Source organism: Dermacentor andersoni, chromosome 3 (assembly GCF_023375885.2).
Source record: "Dermacentor andersoni chromosome 3, qqDerAnde1_hic_scaffold, whole genome shotgun sequence".
NCBI lineage: Eukaryota > Metazoa > Arthropoda > Arachnida > Ixodida > Ixodidae > Dermacentor > Dermacentor andersoni.
In genome coordinates this window covers 42596500-42621999 of record NC_092816.1, presented here as the reverse complement: position 1 = coordinate 42621999, position 25500 = coordinate 42596500, and the positions used below count along the sequence as shown (strand labels likewise).

At 44.7% G+C, this 25500-nt stretch overlaps 3 protein-coding genes across 3 annotated transcripts; 2 read left to right on the top strand and 1 right to left on the bottom strand.

Moving 5' to 3' along the window:
* Nucleotides 1-475: 475 nt before the first annotated feature.
* LOC126516755 (ubiquitin-conjugating enzyme E2 J2-like) lies at nucleotides 476-10224 on the bottom strand. Its single transcript, XM_050166856.3, has 7 exons — nucleotides 10013-10224; nucleotides 9388-9518; nucleotides 8708-8748; nucleotides 5627-5820; nucleotides 4626-4673; nucleotides 4413-4493; nucleotides 476-1712 (listed from the first exon to the last, which is right to left on the bottom strand). The coding sequence occupies exons 2-7, from the start codon at nucleotides 9501-9503 to the stop codon at nucleotides 1509-1511; spliced, it is 684 nt and encodes a 227-aa protein (XP_050022813.1). The 5' UTR covers nucleotides 9504-9518; nucleotides 10013-10224; the 3' UTR covers nucleotides 476-1508.
* Nucleotides 10225-10382: 158 nt separating this feature from the next.
* Nucleotides 10383-14433, top strand: LOC126516744 (beta-1,3-galactosyltransferase 6-like). Its single transcript, XM_050166848.2, has one exon. It carries the CDS (start codon nucleotides 10632-10634, stop codon nucleotides 11688-11690), a length of 1059 nt encoding a protein of 352 aa, XP_050022805.1. The 5' UTR covers nucleotides 10383-10631; the 3' UTR covers nucleotides 11691-14433.
* Nucleotides 14434-17779: 3346 nt separating this feature from the next.
* LOC126516763 (beta-1,3-galactosyltransferase 6-like) lies at nucleotides 17780-23557 on the top strand. The gene has a single exon (XM_050166868.3). The coding sequence runs from the start codon at nucleotides 18365-18367 to the stop codon at nucleotides 19427-19429; it is 1065 nt and encodes a 354-aa protein (XP_050022825.1). The 5' UTR covers nucleotides 17780-18364; the 3' UTR covers nucleotides 19430-23557.
* Nucleotides 23558-25500: the final 1943 nt, after the last annotated feature.

Below are 25500 nucleotides of genomic sequence, written 5' to 3'. Positions count from 1 at the left end.
CTGGAGTCCCCCACCACAGTGTGCCTCATAATAGGATTGTGATCTTGGCACGTAAACCCTCAAAATATTTTTTTTAAACTTTCCTCCCTTTGATTCAGACAGTAATTCAAGACATCAAAGTACAGTGCAACCAGGTTCAACCATGATGCAGATCAACAAGAGAGACACGTCCTGAAAAGGTGTCTGGTGCCAATACCATCAGCACAGCAGTCCTCCGCTCATTAGGGGGCACCACGCGTTACGGGGAAAAAATGGCCTCTGGAATGGGGGCACCATAAGCAAGCACAGATATTGAATATGCAAGCAACATTGGCTGCTTGTGCTAGGAATCGGATTAGCACAGCTTATTCGCAGCGCATCGAGTGAAGTATTCAAAGTGTAAATAAAGAAAGAAGGGGGCGGAAGGGGAGGGGGTGAGTAAATTATTTTCAAGCACATTTCAGAGAACATGCTGACAAAGGACAATAAACAAATGTCTCGTTCTGAAAAATTTTAATATCATACACACTTTTGTTTCTTTCATTAACAAGGTTCAGGAATATGGCCTCTCACGTCTCTGATCGGACTGCGCATATCCGATGCCAAACGTGAATAGTGTCTCAGCCAGAACACGTCGAGCTTCAATTTCATAGCAATTTGTTAACTGTACATAGTGTTTACCCCATAACAAAAACAGCGTGCGACTCGGGCATTACAATGTGCACAATTTGCACAGAGACCCCTATATATAAAATTTTTTTTTTACTTTTATACAGAAATTCATCAAAAAGAAAAAACACCAACCACATACACCAAAAGCTGCTGATAATGCCATAAAAGAATTTTTCCCTAGCATGGATTTTGAACTTTTCACTTGCCCCGTGATGAACACCGCTGCTATTAGTAGTATGGCATTAAAATACTGTGCTGCAAGCTATACAGAACAAAAGTATGAAATATGGCCATTGTGACAACTGTTCATTTCACAAGTACACCAACAACACTGACAAAACGTTTAACGAACGGCTGCAGATTTTTTTTCACTGCGAAACAGCTTTCGCAATCCAAGCTCCAAGAGTGCAGAACCGACCTAAATATTCCCCAGAAATTGCTGCAATTTCATAGGTGAACACAAACTGAAACACTCACTCGGGCAACATTTGACAAACCAGTTCTCCGAGAACCAAAGTAGCACAAGCATTTTGTCGTTTACTTATCGCCTGCTTTTTGAGCGAGGGGAGGAATAAAGTGAAGAGGCCCGGGACAATGAGTGCCATCCCCCCCCCCCCGTCTTTCGAAAATGTGAGGGCCAAGCTTTGCCACTGTTCGTCACCGCCAGGCAGAACTGACTCTCATAGAAACAACGCGCATAGCTATGTACATAATGCTAAAGTGGTTGGCGGCATGACACAATCTTCCTTCCCTGTTCCTCCTCTGTTCTTTTTTTCTCAGTTTCTTTTGAGTCCCTTGTTGTCCGCACGCGCAACTCCCCATGGGTTTGGGTCTTCTTGTGCGCGCGGCGGCCGCAGTCACTTGGCGCTGAATGTCAGCACATACTTCACGGTGTACGCGAATGCGGCAAAGCCGACGATGACGAAAATGTTGGCTAGGGTGCTGCCCAACAGGCCGTACCCTTGGTCGCCCAGGCTGCTGCCCGTTATGCTGCGCTCGGCCAGGTACGCGTTCTGCGCCTCCACCTCCGTTTTTCTCTTCTGTATCTGCTCCTTGATTTCCTGCACCGACATTGAAACCAGCGATGTCACCCTCTCCGAATTTTGGTTCAAAGTGAAATACCGTATAAACCGGAATACAGGTCCAGTGGGAGTATAGGTCAACCCCGTTACCCTGAAGTGAAAAAACAACAAGAAGGAAATCACGGAAACGCGTTTATTGTCCCAACGGTGCTGCAATTTTGCAGCAAACTGACTGCATTGTCATTGGCAGCGAGCTTGCAGAAAGCTCCTGCACAAAGTCTGCAAGCGCATCTTGTGTCTGCACAGCACAATGCCCATGAAATGACATTTTAGTGAGTTGCGTGCTGACAGTTTTCCTTTTCGTGCCCGCTAGTATGGTATGCTTTGCAATAACACCAAGCTGATGTTGTGCTGCCATCTTGCCGCTTGCTACAACGAAATTTACAACTTTTTATCTTAAAAGGAATAAGGGAAATCACACACGAGGTCGACTGGAGGAGCACACACGACACACAGCAACAAGAAAAAAGAAAGTACCAGCAATCGCATTTGGCTATGGAGATGGCTTTGGCTATGCATTCACCAACATGCACGCTGTAGGTTGCCAGATGATGACTCACCTTCTGCTAAAGACAGCTATAGAACAAAAGGTAAGTTTTGTCTGCTTCTTTGAAGAAAGTATTTCGACCTATATTCCGGTTTACCCGGTCGACTAGAATATCGGCAAAAAGAACTCACTTAAACAGAACAGCAGTGTTACCTGGTCTTGAGGAGGAGAGGGCATTTGGGGGAAGGGGAGCAAGTGTGTTGGGGGAGACATTTCGTGTTGGGTCGGTAGGGGCTATTTGGTTGTTGGGGCACCATTGCCACGTTAGACAATCGAGAAAGTGATGCACGGCCAGCCTTATACCATCAAAACACTAGGGAAACAAGCACCTCGCGATTGGCTCTCAACCTTTTTGGCACAGGTGTTCTTTTTTATTATTCATGTACCCTAAAGGCCTTTTTACAGGCATTACATAGGGGTTACATAACATGTTACGGTGAATAAATAATGAAAAACGAGCACCATTTGCTGAGAACAGAACTTTATAAAACATACCTAAATATACCTTGCTAATACTGAGAACATACTGGAAAAAGTAGAACTAAAATGGAACTAAATGGTGCAAAGTGCAAAGAAAGTATGCCTAAACACTCATTAAAACTGCTTTTTTACGTGGCATTGCGTTTTGTAGTTTTACCGTTGGTTTGTTCTGTATTAAGGCAGGGAAAATAAAAAGGAATATTAAGCAGAGCCACAGTTTTTTTCCAACTCCTGGTAAACGGAGCTAGAGATAGTCAAACCTCAGCGTAATAAACACAGATACAACGAATTCTTGTCTGCAACGAAGTAAATCTAACATTTTTCTCTCCAATATCAGCATGTGACAAATATATATTATGATGAACATAGGATACAAAGAAAGCTCTTCTGAATCTGAGTTTCGACTGTACATTACCAAAAGACAGCGCTGAATCACCAATCTCAGCAGCATCGCACTAAGCACTGTTGCTCGCACCTTTCCTTTTCGGGTTTCCTCACCAGTTCTCAATGTTCTCACCAAGGTGGCCTTTGTTGGTGCCCTAGTTAGTGTGCTGTCAGCTCTAGTCAGCAGCTGCATTCTTTGTTTTTTTTTTTAGTTATTCCGCCCTGTAATCGGATTTGCTACATGCATTATCTGCTGTTGGCAATAAAGACCTACATGCCCTTTTCAAAAGGGCATACTGTGCACCCTTCAGTTCAAACTTTCAGTAAATTGTACTCCTAGTCCCGTGGACTTTTGTTTAAAGAGAGTCCACTGTAAATCAGTAACTGAAAAAAACAAGGAAATGTGCAGGCAATTGTGGTCCTTAAGTGCACTTTTGTTGTCCTTCCTTGTGTTTAGCGCTCCTCCAAATAAATCAATATTAAGATTGTGGAGTGGCAATGAACAGGATGAAAATGACATTAAAATAGTTTCTTGTGCTCAAAGGGGCTTTACAGCAACTTTTTATGAAAACTGTGGAATGTCTCTTGTATATCAAAAAGGGAGTTCAAGTAGCAGCACACTGACACAAATCATTTCAATCTACAGGGTCCTACATATTTCGCTGAATGTGTTCAAATAAAAGATCTTGCGCTTACTGCTGCAATGTTCTTGCCGAAATTATGCAGAATTTCATTTCGGAGTCTACGTCATTCAGTGTGACATTTGCAACAGTTAATAGACTGGTTCTTAAGAAAAAAAAGAAGGGGAGGGGGGCAAAGTTGCCTTCGCTTATGGGGATGCGATCTGCTGCTGCAACGGCACAAGCGTAAATTTGTGGCACCACCTGCTGCTAGCTACAGAAAGCAGCCGCTCAGGCAAGGTTGCCACGTGTTGCCCACTCCTGGAACATGCGGCAGCCCTCCCTGATTTCCCTTTCCCAAAACATTCTCGGACTCACTATCTCCGTGGCTTCAAACTGCAGAAGCCATAGAAGTGCGTAAGTTAGCAAACCACCGTAGATTACTATGCGCAAGAGCTTTCGATATTGCTATCAGTTTCAACTGCGTTGCAATCGTCATCAGCATTTAGCAGATGACTGTCCCAATAATGCCTTGTTTTCTTAGTTCACAGGTTTGACACGAAGCGCACATTAGTAGTACCAATCAGGTGTGCTGAGCAACTGCAGCAACACAAGTTCTGCACCCAGTCACCACAGTTTCCCTCTTACCTCAACCAGGTCTGGAAACAGCTCGCAAAACATTTCATCTTTCAAGTTGAACTCTAGGCTCTCCCTTGCAAGTTGCTTCTTCTGCAATACAAAAAAAAAAGAAGATATGAAGGAGTGCAGCCAATTTTATATCAGGTGTCATTATGCCATGCACCATTACAAATAAGCTGTGCTCTGACCATGCTAATAGGGACAGGAGGCTGGCCAACTTACTTCCCTGTCGGTGGTGTCAATACTTCCCAATGTAGGGTTTTTTTCCACCTGCAAACATTGAAAAATGCAAGTCATGCATGGCCCGAAGTGTTAACACAAGGCAAATTCCACTAGTTGACCTAAAACCTATCTTTTTCTTTTGCTCCGCAGTAAGGCATTTCTTTACCGGTAGGTATATTTGAGGGGATTTGTGTTTCCGTTGGTCATTTGGGATTAATTCTCCCTGGGGTGCAATAGCCTTTCTCCACAACTGAAGCACTGATGCGACCAGAACTTTTAGAATGAATGAACTAAATGGTCATTAGGTAGATTCAGGCTGCACATGACAACCTCTACTGTGAAAACAGTGAGGAGCCCCATTTCATTTTCCTCTGGTACATTTCAATTTGTGAAGTCCAACAGCTCGTTCAAGGACTCAGGTCAACCACTCAAGAACCAGTGACATTTGCCATTACCCCTTCAGTGCGGTGTCCACATTTATGGATGCAACTTGTTTTTACACTTCTATTCAGTGGTGGCAAAGAAAAAGCAATGGACGTTGAATTCAAATAACTGAACCCCTGCACAGTCAATGTGACTTCGTTGCACTTCAATGTGCTGCACATTGCTGAAGGTGCGACCGTGATTGACGGGATGTTTGACACGAAGCGTTCTTGCAGCAATGACTAAAGAATAACTTTTCTTTTCTCATAATGCACACAACCAGTAATTAAATTCTGCATGTACTTTGAGCATGCGATTCAGCTCCTTTTATGAAAAAAAAAAAAAGCAATATGACTGACTGCACAATTAATAGGTATCTATTTACTGTCAAATTATGACGACTTATTTGAAGATGCACAGAGCGACATTCTACCCCTTTGCCTCCCTTGAGCACCTTGGAATAGGTTGTATAAATGTCACATGTTTATTGACAGCCCATGATAATTCGCGCCTGAAGGGGACAAGGTCATCGACACTACTGCAACTAAGTGTGTTCAAGTTGGAATATTTTTTTTTACCATGAAGCTTAGCAGGCCCGTCAGGATGGTGGCGACAGACCATGCAGGGTTCCAGCTGTCTGGATGGAAGTCCGAGATGCTGAGGCAGAGGCGTGTGTTGCACTTGAACCGGCCGCTGGGGGTGATCATCAAGATGCTGGGCGGCTTGAAGGGGAATTCAGCCGGGAACATAAGCTTCCCGTGATAGATTCCATCTGTGCCACAGTGCAAGACCAACATGATGTCCACTATGATGTTCCAGGGTCTTGAGCAACCAGCACAATTTTACAAGATCCAGGTTACAAGACTATGGCATGGGGAAAACGCTTGCAGCCTATGCAAGCTGGCAACTTGCACAGATTCACAATTATAGGCAGCACAAAAAACAGTCACTTTCATGGTATCCTTGTGAGTACTATGTCCAAACAAGACAGGTTGATGGAGACTTGAAGCGATCTACAATGGTCAAACAAGGGACGCTCTGAAGCTAAGAGCCAACATTTTGACAAGGGGACTTGCCCTAAATAACACAAAACGTAAGCCAAAATGCGCACCTGCATAAAGAAGCAAACACTGAAGCCTTCTGAATATTCGAGGCAATGTAGGGGGTGATCAGGGTCATGCGCCGGCGAAATTACAACTATGGGAGTGACTTAGGTACATTGGAAAGTGTCAGTTTTGGTAAGTGCTTGCCCAGGCCCATTTAAAAGTTGTATCGAAGCACCACAAAAGGACTACATGCTGTCAGGCAGAGGCCTCGTATGAACAGAGTAACATGCCTTCAAGAATGTGATGGCAGGTTGTAAAAATGTCAAAACAGCACGAATTACGATGTGCCTTGGCATCTGTTGGGAGTTCGAAGTACTTGCCAAAGAAGGGCTATTCAGTGTATTAGGTTGATAATTTGCAAGGATAAAGTGTGTGCTTGGATGAACATGATAGCAATGTATCAATGCCATGGAACAATTAGTGCAAGTAAAGTGACAAAGTGCCATGGAAGCACCACTTTGAGTAGCAACCAAATGACTGAAAATCATTTTCAAGTCCACACAAGTAACACCTAGAGATCAGCAGTAAAACTATGCACACGCATAGCTCAGACCCTCTAAGCATTAAAGCACATGGAATTTGAATACATTAGTTTTTAGAAGTGTTTATTGCAAGATGGTGCCCTTTCAATGGTATTACGCCAAGAAAGCAGCAGCAACATGAAAGTGTCTTCAATGTTTGGACAATAACCAGCACTACCATTGTGTGTGCCAAAGTTAAATCCAGCATTTGGTAAAGTATTCAAGCAACAATGTTTTCAATGCTACCGTCGTGTACCATGGAGACCACACAAAATGGGAGGGGGGGGGGGGGGGGTAGCTGCACTAACGGCTTCACTGAATACTGAGTTGTGATTCTGCAAGATGACGCAAGTCTACCTGCCTTCTTTTTCTTTTTTAGATGCTGAACATGAGAACACTGGTAAATAACTGACTGGAGAATATTCATAAGGCATGCATAGAAAAACATTGTAAATTTTTACATTAAGGTGGCTGAACGTCAACCTGCACCACTAAAAAATGGCACGAACGACCCTGTAACTTAAACACAACCAGGTATTGTTTCTGTCTGGTCCTCTACCTGTTCTGGTCATAAGAAAGTTGTTAGTAAGCTTCTTATGGATAATCGGGTTGCTGGAAAGGCATACGGCAGCAACAATGTTGGTGGCGGCATCTGGTGATGCAGGATCTAATGAGAGATCACACAAAGCTAATACTGCAGTGACTTGTGTACTACATAACTGCTCATGCAAATCACCAAGATCGACATAACTGCCAACATGCAGTACCTATATTATTTTGCTTCACCAGTAACCCCGATGCAACACAAAAATTCTTCTGGTGTGCTGTAGTTGTACAGAACACAAGATGTCACTACCAGCTTTCGCCACTGCCATCCACAGCTCTGGCAAATAGGTAATCTGCAAATGGTAAGATTGCGGAAAAAGTAAAACTGCCTGTTACCTGTACAAACTGAAGTTCGTACAGAACAATTGACTCAAAATTCAAGGACAATTCAAGGACTTCAAGGAACCTGATAGAAAAAATTCAAACAGGGAAAACAAACCTTATTCCTACATATAAAATGAAAAATAGTGAACTCTTTCTTATTCTGCAGCTAAGCAGCTGCTGAGTTTGACACACGCTTTAAGTTCTTCAGGTCTTCAGTTAACTTTCTCATTATAGGGACATCGATTGACTTCTGGCATGATGGTTAGTACAGCGACGAACTTCGGGCAAGGATACTACTCGTCATGTTAAAGCCAAATGGTGGAAGCTTACACTGCGCCAGGCAATTGTAGAGCTTTGGGCTCAAAAACTGAGCCATCATGGTTCTGGTTTGAATTAGCAAAAGAACAAAATAGTGGCACAGTCTGGTCACTTGATATGGCTCTGTCTAGCTCCAGGATGGCAGCAGCGATTTCACTGGTGGCTGTAAACAAGCCACAGTGCAATCATTTAGTGACATTCTCAAAAGAAAATACATAGAACTTTCTTTCCCAATAGACTGTTTCTATGGCATGGCCCCTATGCAGATGTTGTTACTTTAATTGTTCGAAAGTTTCATGGAATTCAAGAAGCATGTTTATTTTCAAGTATTCTCAAGGACTTCAAGGAGGTGTGTGAGCACTGGTCCAAACACAACAAGTATGTATGTGCCTGTTTATGTACAAGCCAAAATTATGTTCCAAATCATATTTGTTTAACTTCATACAATTAAAACAAATATGTGGCTTCTAGGAGCTTGAACAAATGTGAGCTGGTTATAATATTCGCTTCTAACTAGAGCATCAGATTCAAGGAGGTCGTACAGATTAATTTGTTAGTTAGTGCATCTGGACATGACTGAATTAAATAGTCAAAAATTGCTGATGTCAAAAAGAAAAACAGAACTAAACTGTGAAGTCAGCAGAGACCCAGCACTAATTTCAAAGTTCTGACTACTACATTGGAATGCAAATGGAAAGACATGAAACCAAGGTAACAAGAGAGCAAGTCACAGAATCTATGCATCAGGGTACTATGACAGTGAGCAGAGGCAGAATGAGCTTACCCTCGTACGGCGTGTTCTCTGGCCCTCGTACAACATAATGCCTGGAACAAAAGATTGGAAGCTAAAGTTTCTGTGACCAAATTTGCTGCCAAGCTCTCAACAGCAACATTTCAGTTATACAATTGGATAGAAACTATCAGAGGATGATTCACAGTAGATCTGTTGAGATAATAAATTATGGGTACACTAATGGTTAATGCAATGAGGCATACAGCACTGACATCAGCTTTGCCTCCAGGATTGGCTCCAGGACTGGCTCAGTTTACTTAACCAGACAGCCATCCACGCAAAGTGTGTATGTGTGAGTGTATGAGGGGGAGCGAAGATAGACAGAGATATGAGCCAAAGAAAGCTTTACTTACAATTTAATAAAAGAAAGCACGGAGGCATTGAGTGTCTCTTCATGGCGGGGTGACACCGACAATTTGTTAACCGGATGTTGCAACACGGTTCAGTCTTCAAAATACATCAAATGAAGTTTTCCACTAAAGACGACAATTCTGTGGGACCGACATGGCGCCAAACGTTGACGCGGTCGTCTTTCGACAAATGTCGACATGCAGTGCATCGTGATCGGGTCGCGTAAACTAGACGAACTCGTGGAACGTGTGGGACTTTCAGAATGCTCTATTTACAGCTGCCGAGTACTGCCATAACTACAAAATGGAAAACGTACTTACCACTCGAGGATGTTGGATGGCAGGGGGTGAGCTATGATGTAGGGTACCGGATCCCTGACGAGCCGCAGATAATCTTGGCGAAGTCTTTGAGCGGCCGTGTTGTACTTTTTGTTCATCCCAGCTGTCGCGACCTGCACAGGCCGAGTGACAGCCATTTGAAATGCGGGAGCTGTGCGGAGCAGCGAAGACCGCTTTGTTCCTCTCCAAACAAACAGGGTGGCGCGATCGGTTCATTTAGCTTTCACGCGAAGCACTTAACAGAAGCATTCGCGGCTCTGGAAGGGTATAGAACTAAACGCCAGTAAGGCAAGACTCGTGCATTATCATTTCCAGATCACTCCACGCGCCACAAATAGTTGAATGGCACGAATTTCTTCGCATGTCCTTACTGTTGTTAGAAAACGCGACTTCGGGAAGGTGCCGAGGCTGACACCTTATGCGAGGGCACACTTATCAATCGCGACACTGAGGAACGTGATCTAGATTAATTAATGACGTCAAAAGCGTTTCCCTTTTAAACTTCCGCTCTGGCGCACCCGGAACGCGCGATGTTGCAACAAACAAATATCTCAGTAATCCGTGCGAAGGCTAAACGGGGCCAAAGAGAAAACATGCACTGCCATACCTAGCAATTTGTACGAAGTAGCTGAACCTTAAGTGAAAGCAGATGTCACTGAACAATGCGTCCAACGCTGGCACGGTGCGTAAGTCTACACATCGAAGATGTTTTCGCGTTGCCGTAGATCTGAGAACAAACGATTTACACGTCATGAAGTTTGACAAATGCACAGCAGCAGAAACGCAGCACACAGTACGCCATGTTCTCTGGCAGTCATCGAAAAGGCGGTGTTGCAAGGACGTCAGCGGAACTGGATGATAGAAATAGCAATATCACGTGTAAACTAAACCCAGTTTCATGTAGACTTTCGGTAATAAATTTATTTCTGTTTGAAATTTTTATTTGTTTATTACTTTGTTTTAATTCTTTTCGGATATCTTTTTCGCGTGTTTATCGCCTTTTCAAGATCATCAAGATGGCTGCGACGGTCGGCGGTTTTGAACTACGATAGCAAAGTAATGTTTGTGGCCGCCAAAGTCGCTTTTGTCTTCTTAAACTGATTTCACTTCCGCATCAATAACGTAATTATCGTGAAAATATACAAACACAGGCCATAACACTCAAGCGCATTGGTAAAACGAGTTGAATCCGATTGAGTCTACTGAACAGTTACAACGCCGCGATCATGCCATCTACTTCAAAGAAATCAAATTTGTTCTCTTTCAAAACACGCGCGCATCAGTGCTTCAGTCTCTTCAGACCGTTTTGGTTCTTCTTCGGGATCTGCTGCGGTTTGCTAACATGGTGGCGATTCCACGAAAGGCCGTTAGGCGACCATCCCTTGTACAGGGACTTCAAAGTGACGCTTCCAACGCGGGATTTCCTCTTCGTGGCAGTGCTGTCGTATCAACAGAACGACGCACTACGCGACGCCGCGCGACGCACATGGCTCAAATTCTCCACTCATGCCACCGCGCACCGGTTCTTTGTGGGCTCCCTCGGTGTCCCGGACGAGCGGCGGATAGCCCTGGAACGGGAAGCGCGCGCCAACGGCGACTTGATTATCCTCGAAAACGTGCCGGACTCATTCAGCAATCGGACGTTCAAACTGCTGCAAACGTATCTCTGGGTGTTTTCGAACTACAAGTCCTCGTACGTGCTAAAGCTGAACGACAACTCGTTCGCGAGGGTGGACATCATCGCTAGGGAGCTGGGACGCGTTTCGGTGATGAAATTCCGCAATCCGTTGCTCTGCTGGGGATTCTTCGCAGGTTACGCGCCGGTATCGCACAGCGGCCCGTGGGCTGAGCCGGCGTGGTTTCTTAGCGACCGTTATCTACCGTACGCGTGCGGCGGCGGCTACGTCCTCTCCTGGTACACGGTTGTCTACATTGGGTACAACTCGAAGCTCTTGGACCTGTACGCCAACGACGACGTCGCGGTGGGCGTCTGGTTAGCGCCGCTGTTGATGAACAGGACGCACGACCGCCGCTTCGACACCGAGCACGAGTCCCGGGGCTGCTTCAACTCTTACCTGGTGACGCATCAACAGACGGTGGCCACGATGGAAGAGAAGTACAAGAGCCTGGTGAAACAGGGCGTGCTATGCAAACAGGAGGTTCAACTCAGGATGTCGTACGTGTACGACAAGAAAGCTCGGCTGTCGCTGTGCTGCGTCCGCAACATCAGCGACATACGGATACCAAGAGAGAGTGAGAAAGAAAAGGAACGGCAGGGAGGTTAACCAGGTTGCAAGTTAATCGTTTGCTACCCCACATGAATGCCAGGGCAAGGCATTGACCTTGGCACCTGAGAGACATTTTCAGAGACCGCGCGCATCATTAGTATGATGTCTTCTGTGGGAAGGAACTGCGGCTGATCTTAGACTCACTGTGACCAGCGCTGCACTCGCAACAGAAGTGTTGTATGCGGCTGCTCAGGCATGAGCAGTAGCCATGGCACCCGAGAAACATTTCAGAGACTGTGCACATCTTCAAGGTGGTGTCTTCTGCGGAAATGGGGTGTATCTAAGGTGGTGATTAGTATGTGGCTATATAGATCGCTTCGATCAGTGCTAAATTCACATCAGCGACATATGGCAAACTAAGTCATGCCCTGCGGGAGCCGTTTCAGAGGTATCACAGTCTGGAAAATGGCATTCACTGTAGGGAAAAGGTACAGCTGAAGGTGCCATGAGTCAGTTACTATGGACCTCACCCAGCCCAGTGCTACACCAGCATCATCACTGACATGTCCTTGCTTTGGCAATGTAACCAGCAATTGCAGTCTCTGAAATTTATTTCTTGCATGTCAAAAATGTGTTTACTTGCAATGTTTGGCTGCATTCAAGATATCTGTGATATGAAATACGTTCTGGGTAGCATTGTGGGTACAGTTTGTAGCTGCCTGTGTTATTAAGCATGCATATTCAGAGGTACAAGTTCATTGCACACCTTTAGAGCAATGTGTTCATATCAACAAAGGGACACTTTAGCGACTGTGCAGCAGTGGCACCGACTGAGTGTCGCATGATGGCAGCTGCCTCTTGGACACTGTTTGCTATAGCATAATTAGTTTGCAAACGAGTTCCTTTACTACTGTGCATTGTACAAATGTCAAGTGTCACCCAGCTGTACACAGGCTGCCTCAACCTAGTACGAGTGGACATCATAAAAAGTCCTCTGCATCAGAGGAGTGCTTCTAAACTACCTAGTCATTTCGCACACTTCTTCCTCGACTTGTTAGTCAAAGTCTTTCTCATGAGGGCCCAACTTGCTAAATATAAAGCTACAATAACCTATGGATCAGGCTGCAGTTTACCCAGTGATGTTTTATGCAGGAAAGTTTTTCTTGTGGTATTTTTAGTAAAACATCCATCATAAGCAGCGCAAAAACGTTCCGAGGTCTACTTGTTGCTTGGGGCAAGCACTGTCTATGAACTGATAGTTTATTCAGGAAAACATGCTAATTTATGAAAAAGAAACTTGGATCAAACAAAGGAAAACCTGCTAAGCTCGCATTAACAAAAAAGATGAAGAGCTGTCAATGAAAGTCAAAATTGTTGCTCAAAATTTGAGTGAAAATAGAAATTTCACACAATTGCAGTGAACATTTACAAATTCTCAAAGGAAGGAAACTGCCCTAGTAAAAGACGTTACTGTAAGATCATAGTCCACTTTCTTTGAAACGAGAAAGTAAGCATCCCGCTTGGGTGGCATGTGTCCGAATACTGGGTAGTAGTATGTATATATATTTATCCATGGGAGCCTCTGGAGTGCGCTGTGACAACAGTAACTAATGGACTCTTGTTGCCTCCTGCCAGCTTGTAACCAAAGCAAGTAATGCACACAGCACCAGTGGTGTATTGTGTTGGTGTGTTAATGAACTGCATCTGCAAATGGGCATGCACAAAGATTACGTGTTTACTTTTGTTTGTCAAACCATGCAAATACAGATGTCAAATTTCTTATTTTACACAGTACACTGCAAAATGAAATATTAGTCTAGATTTGCATGCAAGGGACTGGCAGTATGCAATACAGGTATGAGAAAGATGCAAACAGTGTGGTGCGCAAAAGAGCAGACTGAAAAGAAGTAATATACAGAATGAGCACACTGCACAAACATGAAGATCCTTTTAAAATCTACAAGAAAATAAAGTGCCCAAAACTGGTAATTTTCTACCCAAGAAGAAAATTGCAAAACATAGTAATAAGCTTGGAATGAAAACAGCGTAACGCTAGCCAAGTATCAACTAGCCCATCAGCAAACTATTGATAGCATAGGACATCATTCTGTCAGCTGTGAGACCATGGTATAACTTTAGTAAGCAGTATTGTTTATGTTCTCCTATGTGCAAGCCAAAAAATGAGCATGAGTGTACCTTTTAAAGCAGAAGGCATTTTTTTTTTTTTTTCATTGTAGTTTTTCGAAAGCCGTGTTTTCATACTTTGCAGTCTTTGGTTGCATCCACACTGTCAGTCGTGTATACTTTTGTTACCTCAACTGTTGGTATTTACATTTTAATATAGGCAGTCTTTTCTTATTTTACCTTTGCTGAATCTGCATAAATGCATATCAATCGTGTAGAGCAAAACCCCACCTTTGATTTTGGAGTCTTTCCTCAGTGGCGTGCGCAGCCAGAAATCTTTTTTCGAGGGGTTCATGCACTTGACTGGAGAAAGGAAGGGCTAGACAAGCCACAGTGTGGCTTACATATATTTAGGGGGAGGGGACAGCATTCCCAGTGTGGTCCCTCCTGGCCATGCCACTGTATTTCATGTACAATACAGAACGATCAAGAGAACAAATATTTATGTTCCAGCTGTGTTCAGAAGTGCATTGTGTCGTATATTTGTGTTTGTTGTTGCAACTAAGAATATTGTTCAGAATTTACAGTTGTCTTTTTGACATACAACAAAGAATGTGCCAACAGGGGTGAATGTGTTTTCTTTTCTTGATAAATAAAATACTGTCAGCCTATCAAATATGTTACAATATGTTTTATCACTAAAACGGCACAGTTCCGCCCGAAAGGCGAATATTCGGACACTCGCTGTCAAAATGCTGGCGCGTGGATGCGTTGCAGAAGCAGCGAAGTGACCTTCGTGCTGTCTACCGCTTCAACGCAAACTGAGAGGCGTGAACGCAGCACGCAGAAAGTTATCTATACACTCTGCAGATCACTTTCAAGATTGGGCGCAATACGCAGTTACTGCCGGAGCACAACGCCCCCTGCCTCCACGCTTCCCTCCCTTGCGCGCAGCCGCGAAATGCGCTGTTGCTACCGGAGCACAACGCCGCCCTCCTCCAGGGCGGCGCGTGTCCTCCCCGCGCCGGAAGACGGTGCGTATCCTCCCCGTCTTCCTTCCTTGTGCGCGCCAGATCGAGCCATGGTCGGCTCCCCTCGCGTTTACAGCGAGCGGCGAAAGCGTTGTTCTTGGTCATTATACGGAAAAGCACAGCTAGTGACGGTGAAAATGCGCCTGGATCGAGTGTCCGAAGAATTGCTATCGCAGTAAAACGCGGGGAAGAAATGGAGACGCGGTCAGGCTTCATGCATGCCAGGCAAGAGGTCGTGGTTTCTGAAACTGTCTGCGGAGGCCTTGACACTGCATGCACAGCAAATATGCCAAGAACTCTGCACAAGTAGACAACTCAGTCACAGTGCAGTTTTAGCCTTGTGAGCAGCAATTAGGTGTTTCGTAAAAGTAACAGAATTCGCAGTGCTCGCTTGCACTGAATCACGTACTGCAATATCCTATGGTTTTGGAACTGCGTTGGCTACCTTGACGTAAACTGTACCACTAAATGGAACCAAATGGAAAAGAGACTAGAACAGAGCACAATATATATATATAGGAACTGACATAAGCTATATGCTGGAAGGGCAGAAGGTAGCTCAAGTACTAGCCGGACTGATGTATGCAGATGATATTGTACTGCTTGCTGACACCCGAGTAGGGCTACAGGAACTAATGAACATATGTGGAGAGGAGGGAGAAAAATTGGGACTGCAATTCAGTAGAGAGAAGTCTGGGGTAATAGTATACAATGAAGAAAGGGGGGAACCATTGGAAATACAAAGCACTAAGATTGATCATGTTGAAAAATACAAGTATTTGGGCATATGGCTAAACGAGGGCAAAAAGTACTTGGAAGAACAGGAAAAAATTATGATTGAAAAAGCGAAAAGGAACTCAGCTGTAATGAAACACAAGGCACTTTGGAACTATAATAGGTACGAGGTGGTTAGGGGCGTATGGAAAGGGGTTATGGTACCTGGCCTCACATTCGGAAATTCAGTACTATGCATGAAATCGGAAGTTCAGGCATGCATGGAAACGAGACAGAGAAGTGTAGGCAGGTTGGCCTTAGGAGCACACGGAAACACCCCTAATGAGGGAGTGCAGGGGGACATGGGATGGACGTCATTCGAAGGTAGAGAGGCAATAAGTAAACTAAAATTTGAACAGAGACTCCCAGCACTGGAGGAAAAAAGGTGGGCAGGAAAAGTGTACAAATATCTGTACATGAAAAGTTTGAACACAAAGTGGACACTCAGAACGAGGAAGCTGAGGAATAGATACCTACAGCCGAGGGAGGGGGTCCAACGTGGTTCTAGTGTGGGAAAGGAGGTAAAGGAGACGGAAAGAAAAATGTGGGAAGAAAGAATGCTCGGAAAGCCAGCGCTATCAATGTATAGGTCACAAAAACAGGAGATTAAGAGAGAGCTCTTATTTGATAACTCGCGGGGCAGCTCACTATTATTCGAAGCTAGGACGGGGGTTTTGAGAACGAAAACATACAGGGCTAAATTTGAAGACGTGGACCTTCGGTGCACAGCTTGCGGAGCCGAAATAGAGACCACTGAGCATATAGTGCTGAGATGCACAGACCTTCGCCCAACCCTGGCAGAGGGAACAGTGGCAGATATGGAAGGGGCATTAGGTTTTCCCGGGGAACGAGGACAAATAGACGAGAAAAGAGTGGCAGTAACGAAGGGGAGGCTAGAGGATTGGTGGAGGAAGTCAAGGGATAGATAATACCATAAATCGGGGAGATAATGTTTCCTCTACTGTTTTAGATAGTTATTTTGGGGGGAGGAGGGGAGTGAAAACTAGGTTAAGGAAAAGAGGATATAAAGAAAGGGGAAAAAAGAATAATAATAAAATAAGAGGGGGAGCAAAAGGCTAGGTGACGCCAGCCGCCGCCCGTTACAAAGGGTATAGCCGCCATCCATCCATCCATCCTAAATCTTATGGAGGACAAACATGCATCTGCTGCCAGACCTTCCAGATTCAGAAAAGACGGGAGGAATACTTGTAAAACTGCAAATTGGCAACTTTATTTAATGATTTAATCAAAGGTTGCTTTCAATAAAGAAGCAACGTACTGCGCCGACAGAAGTGAGTGCACTCACGCTTGTCTTTAATTCTCTTTAGCTCCCACATTGTGACTGATGAACCGGACCGCATACGTATGGTCACCAATGAGTTGCGGTATTTGCTAACAGGTGCATATTAGAAACCTAATAAAAGGCTTATGTTTTTTACACAGTGCAAGAAAGTGCGATTAGTTTTTATCAATCTTTAACTCACGGACACAGGTGTACATTACCCTTTTTATTCAATAAAATCAATCTCTTAACTTACAGACACAGGTGTAGATTACCCTTTTTATTCAATAAACAGCAGTAAAGATCGACGAAAAACAGTTCAACGTGCAAGAAGCCTCGAGCGCTGCAAAATACGTTACATTCAGCTTCACCGCAATGCATTGTTGTTACGCGGTCAAGCATAAGCATAAGCAGTGTTGCTGTCCTTGATGACACATTGTGGCGTGCGTTCGATTCCCCTCAGAACCGGAAAAGTTTAAGGAATTATTTTTGTCATTCTAGAGCGGTAGATTCTCAGTGGCACATGTCTCGTTACTTGAGTTGGTGTTAGACGTTCATCCAGGTCGTGGCACACGTCAGCTAGCTGGCACATGCAATTAAGTGACGCAGGTTGGCATCAAAGAGGTTCATTGAAAACCAGTTCAGACCGAATGGCATGTGCCCAGGGCTTGAAGTGGGCGCCAAATATCTTTATTCAGCTTTTACCTTCCCAGTCCTGTATCTACAGTGACCTACGTCGGCGTTAAAGACGTTCCGACCATGGAGGTTTGTTGAATAGCGGCACATGCACACACTGCCACATTCTTATCATTCAGAGACCCTAGTTCGACCGATGGTTCGTTTCAAACCCTGTTCCCTCAGCACAGCTGCCCGATGTGCTATCTATTCGACCACAGACCACCCAGTATATGTGTCGAAAAAATGGATCGCGCATCCCAACAAGCTTGGACATGGCTTGGAGCGGCCGGTTTTTCTCTCACTTCTAGTACTTCTAGCAACCATGGGAAGACCACATGACTGCCCTGACGTCACTCTGCCATTGCATGGATGTCTGCTTGTGGTGGCTGCGTGCAATAAATTGTTAAAAAATTCCTTTTAACGCGTTTCAAACTGTGCCGGCGAAAAGGACTTTGGACGACACGAGCTACCAACTTCACGTCGACGGTATCCTCCGCGTCTTCCCGCGCATTATGCGATTGACGCAAATGACGGTCCGTACACTCCGGATGGAGATGCGGCAGATGCAACTTGCAAGAGGACGGCCATAGGACGGCAATGCCTGCAGCGAACGGACGGGAAGTTGGATTCAATGCGAATGAACTGAGCTAGCCAACCCGCTACGGTTAAATGTGTAGCGAGCTGAAACAGTGCGAACAAAAAGAACGCAACAACGTGCGGCGGCGGTAAGCAGCGTTTGTCCGTTCAAAGCGCTGCGAAAATGAAAGCTCGCATCGTCAAACGAAAGCTTTCAGCCGAGATTTCAGCTCACCCCTTCCCGCTGCGCTTTTGAAAGTCTCGTCATGAGCCCCGTGTGGCTACGTGCGTTGTCCGGTCGTTTAGGTCCGAGAGGTCGTGCCTTCGTGGTGAGAGTGATTTGGTTCGTGCTTGGCTTCGTTTTCGCACTGTGGTGCAGCTACGACATCGCAGCGCGCTCCGCGAGTGAAGCGGTAGGCCCCGCGAGGGATTGGTGGGGCAAAGAAGGCGACACGTTTCTGTTCGTGGCGATACTGTCGTCCCACAAGACGGAACATCTGCGCCACGCAGCGCGCCGAACGTGGTTGAAGCTGGCAGCCGCGTCCGAACAGCGCATCGTTTACAAGTTCTTCGTGGGCGCTCACGGTACACCACTGCAGTGGGTAGAGAACCTCAAGCGAGAGTCGCTTAGCTTTGACGACGTCGTGATCCTCGACGATGCCGAAGACTCGTACGAGCACTTAACCAGTAAGCTGGTCCATAGCCTTAAGTGGATCGTGGGCCACTACTATTTCGACTTTGTGCTGAAGCTGGACGACGACTCGTTCGCCAGAGTAGACGTCGTTGCCGACGAGCTGGCCAAGTGGAAAGAAGAAAGGCCGGACGGGGAGCTCTACTGGGGCTACTTTGCCGGAAACGCGCCAGTTTTCAAGTCCGGAAAGTGGGCAGAAAGAACGTGGTATCTCAGAGACGGCTATTACCTGCCTTACGCGCGCGGCGGAGGATACGTGCTGCCCCAGAGCGCCGCGAGGTACATTGCAACCTTGGCTTTCGTCGCATTCGACTATTACTTCAGTGAGGACGCGTCGGTGGGCGTGTGGACGGCACCGCTGAGGCTCCATCGCAAACACGACCGGCGCTTTGACACGGAGTACCGCTCACGCGGTTGCTTCAACTCGTACCTGGTCACTCACAAGCAGACGGCGACCATGATGTACGAGAAGTACCGAAACCTCGAGCAGACCGGTGTAATGTGTCAGAGGGAAGTGCGGTCGAGGCTGTCATACGAATACAATTGGAGTGCACCACCTTCCAAGTGCTGCATGCGCAACGTAACAGACGCGACTTTAAGTCGTCGCCCGAGGTTCCACTGGCACCACAACCAGCTGTGATGCCTGTCGTGCAGAGGGTATTCTTCACCCCTTTCTGCCTTGCGTTCCAGAATTATGGGCATTTTTACTATATTTATTCATAGCATCCATGCAAATACATCGAAAGTTCATATGATAAATGTTCATCTTGCAAATGTCACTTTGACCTTGTAAATGTGTGCCACAATGTGCAGGTGAATCTGTCAACGCCGATATAAAAGGTGCCAAGGTGCTGGCAACAGCATCAGCGTAATAGCTGTAGACCGTGCGCTGTAATAGTCTTGTGTTACTGTATCGATATCTTATGAACAATTGCGATGAAGGTTTGATGGTATTATACGATGGAACGTAAAGCCTCAGTACATGTCATGCTGAACACAAATGTGTAAAATTTTGCAGCAGTTGGTGTATATAGTCCACCAAACAGAACATACTGTTTACAATTTTTCGCTGCTCTGGGAGCACCCATGGTGACCGCTGTATTTTCCACAACTAAATATTCAGTGCTGCCATAGTCAGTGTTCAAAGAAACGGTATTTAAACCAACGTAAAGTAGGTGTTCCGATATACATCAGTGACAAGCCTTACGATTGGACTACCTACATTTGTCGAGATCACACCGCTTCATACATAACAGGCAGTACTATGGAGGCTAGAGAGATTTTTCTCCCGTTTCACATTCGTGACCTAAGAATATTGCGTCACATAGAAAAGAAAGATATAGGTAGGTGTCATGAAGTTTGACGTTAATATTATGACCCATGCTTCTGTGTTGCAAAATACGACATAATTATTACATTGAAGATGTTGCAAATCTGACGCTTTATTTATTGCCGAACGAGCGAGGCAACATGTTTCCGCAACCAACGGCCTCATCGCATCACTTGTGCTCGCGACCAAAGCATAGTAAGTTGCATAATTGAAGTACAAAGCTGCACAAATACACGATTTGACGTAATGTTATGTCCGCAAGTTGCAGTTGCAGTATATGAAGTTATTTGGTATTAAGCACTGCAGGTTAAAAACAACTGCGCTCTGAAATGTGCGGAGAGAGTTCTGTGACCACAGTACTTGTGTACCTTCCACGGTGTTTCCCCTTGTCGTGTAAAATTATGTATAGTGAGTACTGTCGCACTCAATATGAGCTACAACACACAAGCCGTGGCCGTAGCTACGCTCTCGAGAAAAATGTGGAGAAGGTTTTGCCATTCCAGAAATGCACATACCCTGTGCTTTACGCTGTCCAATTTCTCCACTGAACATAATACTGTGGCCCACAGAGCAGCCTGAAAGTCCTTAGCTTTTAGTGCAGCATGCTTTGTCACGGTGCACGCTGCCCTAGCTTCTTAACTATATTTTTTTTCTTCTTTATTCATCCGGGATGAGGACGTAGCTGCTCGATGGGCAAGCGTATTGTCGCCCCGCAAAGAAAGTCAACAGTACACTCAAATGGCAGCGTTGTCTCCACATTTTTCTCATAAGCGTTGCTGCAGCTACAGCTCGCATGTTGCAGCTCATATTGAGCACCATAGTACATGCTTGCGACAACGATGAAACCCACGTGTAGAGCTAGTGTGCGTTTCCTTACGTCTTAACAAGTAGTCATTGAAAGCCGGGACATTGAAATGTGGGCAAGAAAGAATCTTACCTGCTGAAACTAGTTTGCCAGATGTTTATTGCTCACTATGTGCACTTCTGTCACTTTATTTTTTTCTTCCCCGTTCCTCCAAGTGCTCTACAAGCCATTTACTGTCTCTCCATTTCCTGAGCAAGTTCAGAAGTGTGCCCCATTCTAATATATTTGATTTTTTAGCCATGAGCAAACAAGTTGAAATTAGAACAAGCTTCTATAAAGGAATCGGTGTACGCAGTATCTTGCAAGCTTTTCTCGACGTACACTCACAGCACAGCGCAAGTGCGAAAATTTGAATTTGTAAATGAGGGACATAAACGGCTGCTTCAAATATGGATCTCGTAGCCGTAAGTGAAGTTGGTAAGAAAAAGATTCGCTGAATGGATTCACTATACACGGTACTGTGTGTTTTCTTCGAAACTCGTACGGGCCACGTTAGGCTGCCATCCTCTAGGAGTGTGGTCACTTGGCTGGTGCAATGATGGCAAGTAGACTAATTCATGGTGCAACAAAGAGTGCAAGCACAGCAGCAGTGAATCTCTCTTTGTCATCCATTTGCACTACACTTTCTATCTGTTGACAGTTGCACAAGTGGCTGCATTTCGTCTAGGCAAGTAAAAGCATTGTAACCAATTAAAGACGTTTTAATGGAATGGGTTTAATGAACAGCTATTGGTTACAAGCAAGCGAAAAAATTCTAGGGTCATCATAAAGACCATACATACTGTGCAACTACAGTGAATACCAGTCTGCTTTTCGATACCATGACCAGTCACAGCAGTTCACGCAGAAATGTGCTGGCCAAGCATGCAATGTATTGACCATTCTCCGAGGCGAAAGATGTGTTGTGGCCACTGATGGCTAGTGGATCTATGCTCTTAGTTGCAGATGAATGGGCTCATCTGCTTCTGCTACTTTAACCAATTGAAACAGCACTCGTCCGAGACTGTCTCCATGGGGATGGAAGACAGAAATTAATTTCAAGGTGCATTGCCGGGCTTCCAACTAATGCTTCACCGTTAAGTGCAGACAAGCCTGAGCACAGACAAACCGTAGAAGCAAAATTTTACTACCCGACAGAGTCATCACAGCAAATTAATGTGCTGGCATTGTCTGATTATCCAGAACCCAGACTTTGCTTGCTCGTAAAAACTAATTTTTGCATCGGAGGTTTGCAGATACTGTGGTTTGTGTTTACTCTTTAAATAGCGAAGCATCAGTTACAGTGCAGGATCACATTCTCTATGTTTTTGTTTTGTTGTCCTTAGTCATTTTTGTGTTGAGCCTTTGAAAACGTGCCAACTAGCCCGACTTGCTAATGGCTGGCACAACAAAAATGTTCTTTGCTGCTCTACTTGCACGTGCTGTTGCAAGATTCACTATATGGTGTTTAGCTTCTACTTAAGTGCAATGTTGTACATAAATGTTACACACAAGAATGCTCTCACTAAAACACTGAAACAATTTGAATGAAATGTGGTGCATTTCAGGAAAAGAAAAAGCCAAATCATAGTGATAATCGACGCAAACATTACTTACGCCTTTCTTTATAGTTACACAAATTGAATTTTAACCCCTTGAAAAGTTAAAACATCATGTTAGCAATTCAGCTATGAAATAAAACCAATTGTCACAGCCGTGAAAACCCTTCTTTACGACTGTCTAAGCTGGAGAAAAATGATATAGTTGTACACTACTCTGAAATGTATTTTGTGAGCAAGTCGTGATCCCTAAGTGATCAGTTAACATGTTTTCCACATTCAGTGCTGTTACGTGCAGTTTACAGAATTGTGATTTGTCCATGTCACTGTTAGTTGCGAATGTGATTAATAGGCAACTGGCGGCAGTAGGTTTCAGACCCATTACTTGCTGCAGTTGAAGTGCTGCACTGCTGATTTCAAGCAAGTTGTTGTACTCTCTGTAAGCAAGAAGAGCAAAACGAGAACAAGGTAAAAGCGGGAGCCAACGTTTCGACAACTGGACTAGTCTTTTTCAAGGTGACATATGCTACATATAGTATACATGTATATAGGTAGCGTTCTTCTAAAGGGGAGTGAGGCAGGTGGGTGAGGCAAGGATCGCAGGTGCATTAGCGGCGAGGGTGTAGAATGGTGTAAAGCGGCGAGGGTTAGCGTTAGCGGCAAGGGTGTAAAGGGGTGCTACGCACCCCTTTATTATCATTCTACACCCTCGCCACTAACACTTTCGGTCGTTGCCTCACCCACCCACCTTACCCTCTCTCCCCTTTAGAAGAACCCTACCTATATATACTGTGCCAAGGGATATGCATATGTCGCCTTGAATAAGACTGGTCCACTTGTCGAAACATTGGCTCCCGCTTTTACCTTGTTCTCATTTTGTTCATCGTCTTAAATTTCCATCTCCCACCCTGCCCGTGTTTTCCCTGGATCTCTGTAAGCAAGATACGCATGTACTTAAGGCAAGCTTTCCGTGCTTATGAAAGTGTCTGTATGCCTATAAGAGCTAGTCAAATAAAACCTTTGGGTAAACATGTTCTTGGGATCTTTCAAACATGAGCATGGTGCAGTGTTGGTTGTGTCTTGGAAAGTTAAGCAGTGCCAAGGTGACACTGAAATATAGGGTGTTCTAGCAACACCTTGTTAAAATTACTCTGCTATAAGTATGCTCAGTTCAAGACAAAACAGAAGCCGTCTCTGTGGGATCATCCCCTGGATCGCATAGCCTCCCTGTGAAACTATATACCCATTCCGCGATTCTCCAAAATCAATTTTGATATGTGCAGATGCCCTGTTTACCACCCACTAGTACAGTTTTCTTAGCAAAAAAAATTATGTTCCTCTTGCCACACTGCGTCATCTTTTTCTTTCCCCAAGGATGAAATTTAAACATTTGTCAAAGTGTTCAGGTATGCTATGCATGTGCGCTTGATAGAATTGATTCAGTAAAAGCTCTATCCATATTTTGAACATACTAACTTTGTCAAGGTTCTTTTTAATGTTGCACATTGGATCAATACTTCTTCCCCAATTCTACATCCTTACTTCCCTAAGGCCTGTAAGGGAGCTTAAGGTAAAAGTTTCTTATTGGGAGAAATTTACAGCAGCTGCATATATCAAACTATGCCAATATTCGCTAACTCTTATTTACCTATTCTGTTCAGGCCATTCAAAATGACTCAGCACCATTCACCACTGTGACTTACTCCTTTAGACTGCCAGTAACTTTAAAGTGAAACTTTTCCATGACCTTCCTCATCTCTTCCATAAAAGATTGACGAGATCTTTAGCAAACCAAATCTCAAACAATCAAACAAGTTCTTTTTGTTGTGCCTTTTTGGTCCCCATGTTGATCATCATAATAAAGTACTAGTGCCAAGCTGCCATACAAACTCTTACTTTCATTCCTCCTATGAACGCCTCAGCCGAATCGTACTATTTCCCCAGCCCAAATGCCCGCAACCTTGATTATTCTTCAAACTGCTATCTGTAGTGTATGAATGTACTACTCATTTCCGTGGTCCCATAGCACACCTCATTGTGAAATCGTAGCAGGGCACCACCTCTGTGAACCCTGCAGTAACACTGGGCACCAATGCATTTCCTGTAAGTGTGCAAGAGACATAGCGAACTTGTTTCACCCAATGCCCATTTTGGTAAAACAAATGGCCTCGTGCAAGCACTGCGTGCTGCACAGTTCGGACAAAAGGCAGCACGGTGCAGCAGTAGTACACAAGGTTTCGGTGAACAACAAAAAGATCACGTACAAAATAGTGTGTAGCTGCTAAAAAGGTGTTTTTTGCTAACAATTTCATGAATGTTCGGACTGCTTGTCTCTGAAAAAAAGAAGCATTACCCTGTGGATGTGTACATATGCCAAGATGGATGACACAAAATACAAAACACTGTCATAAACCTACAGCTACGGCGTCACAAAGCAGAGATGGGTTGAGAGCTTTTTCCAAAAAGACGACTTTATAACCTGCTAAAGTTATGGTGCAGCTTGTACACCAACGCACACCATGAAGTTGTGCAATTGTGTTCGCATCACAACTCCTCACAAAAATAAGCTTGTTGGAGGCACTTTATTGACCACTCTGCACCAGTTTCCCGGATTAATTGTCCCGATGTAACAGAAGAGATAAGAGAGAAGCTGTAGTGGAGGGCTCTGTATCAACTTCAGCCACCTGGGATTCTTTAACAAATCCAATGCTCGGTACACAAGCGTCAGCCCCCGTCGGAATGTGGCCACTGAGCAAGGGAATCGAACCTCAGCCCCGTACTCAAAAGCAGAACATATCCCATTGCCCAACAGAGCATGGGCAAAGGAGACACCTTGAACCAGTTCAGTTAATCCTAGAGTGATCATTTTCGTATTGCATGCAAGTATGCATTTCTTTCAGTGTTTCAGATGTTATCTTTTGTGATGCCAGTCTGTGGTTTCAGAACCCTGAAGAAAACCTTCAAAGTAATGACACAAC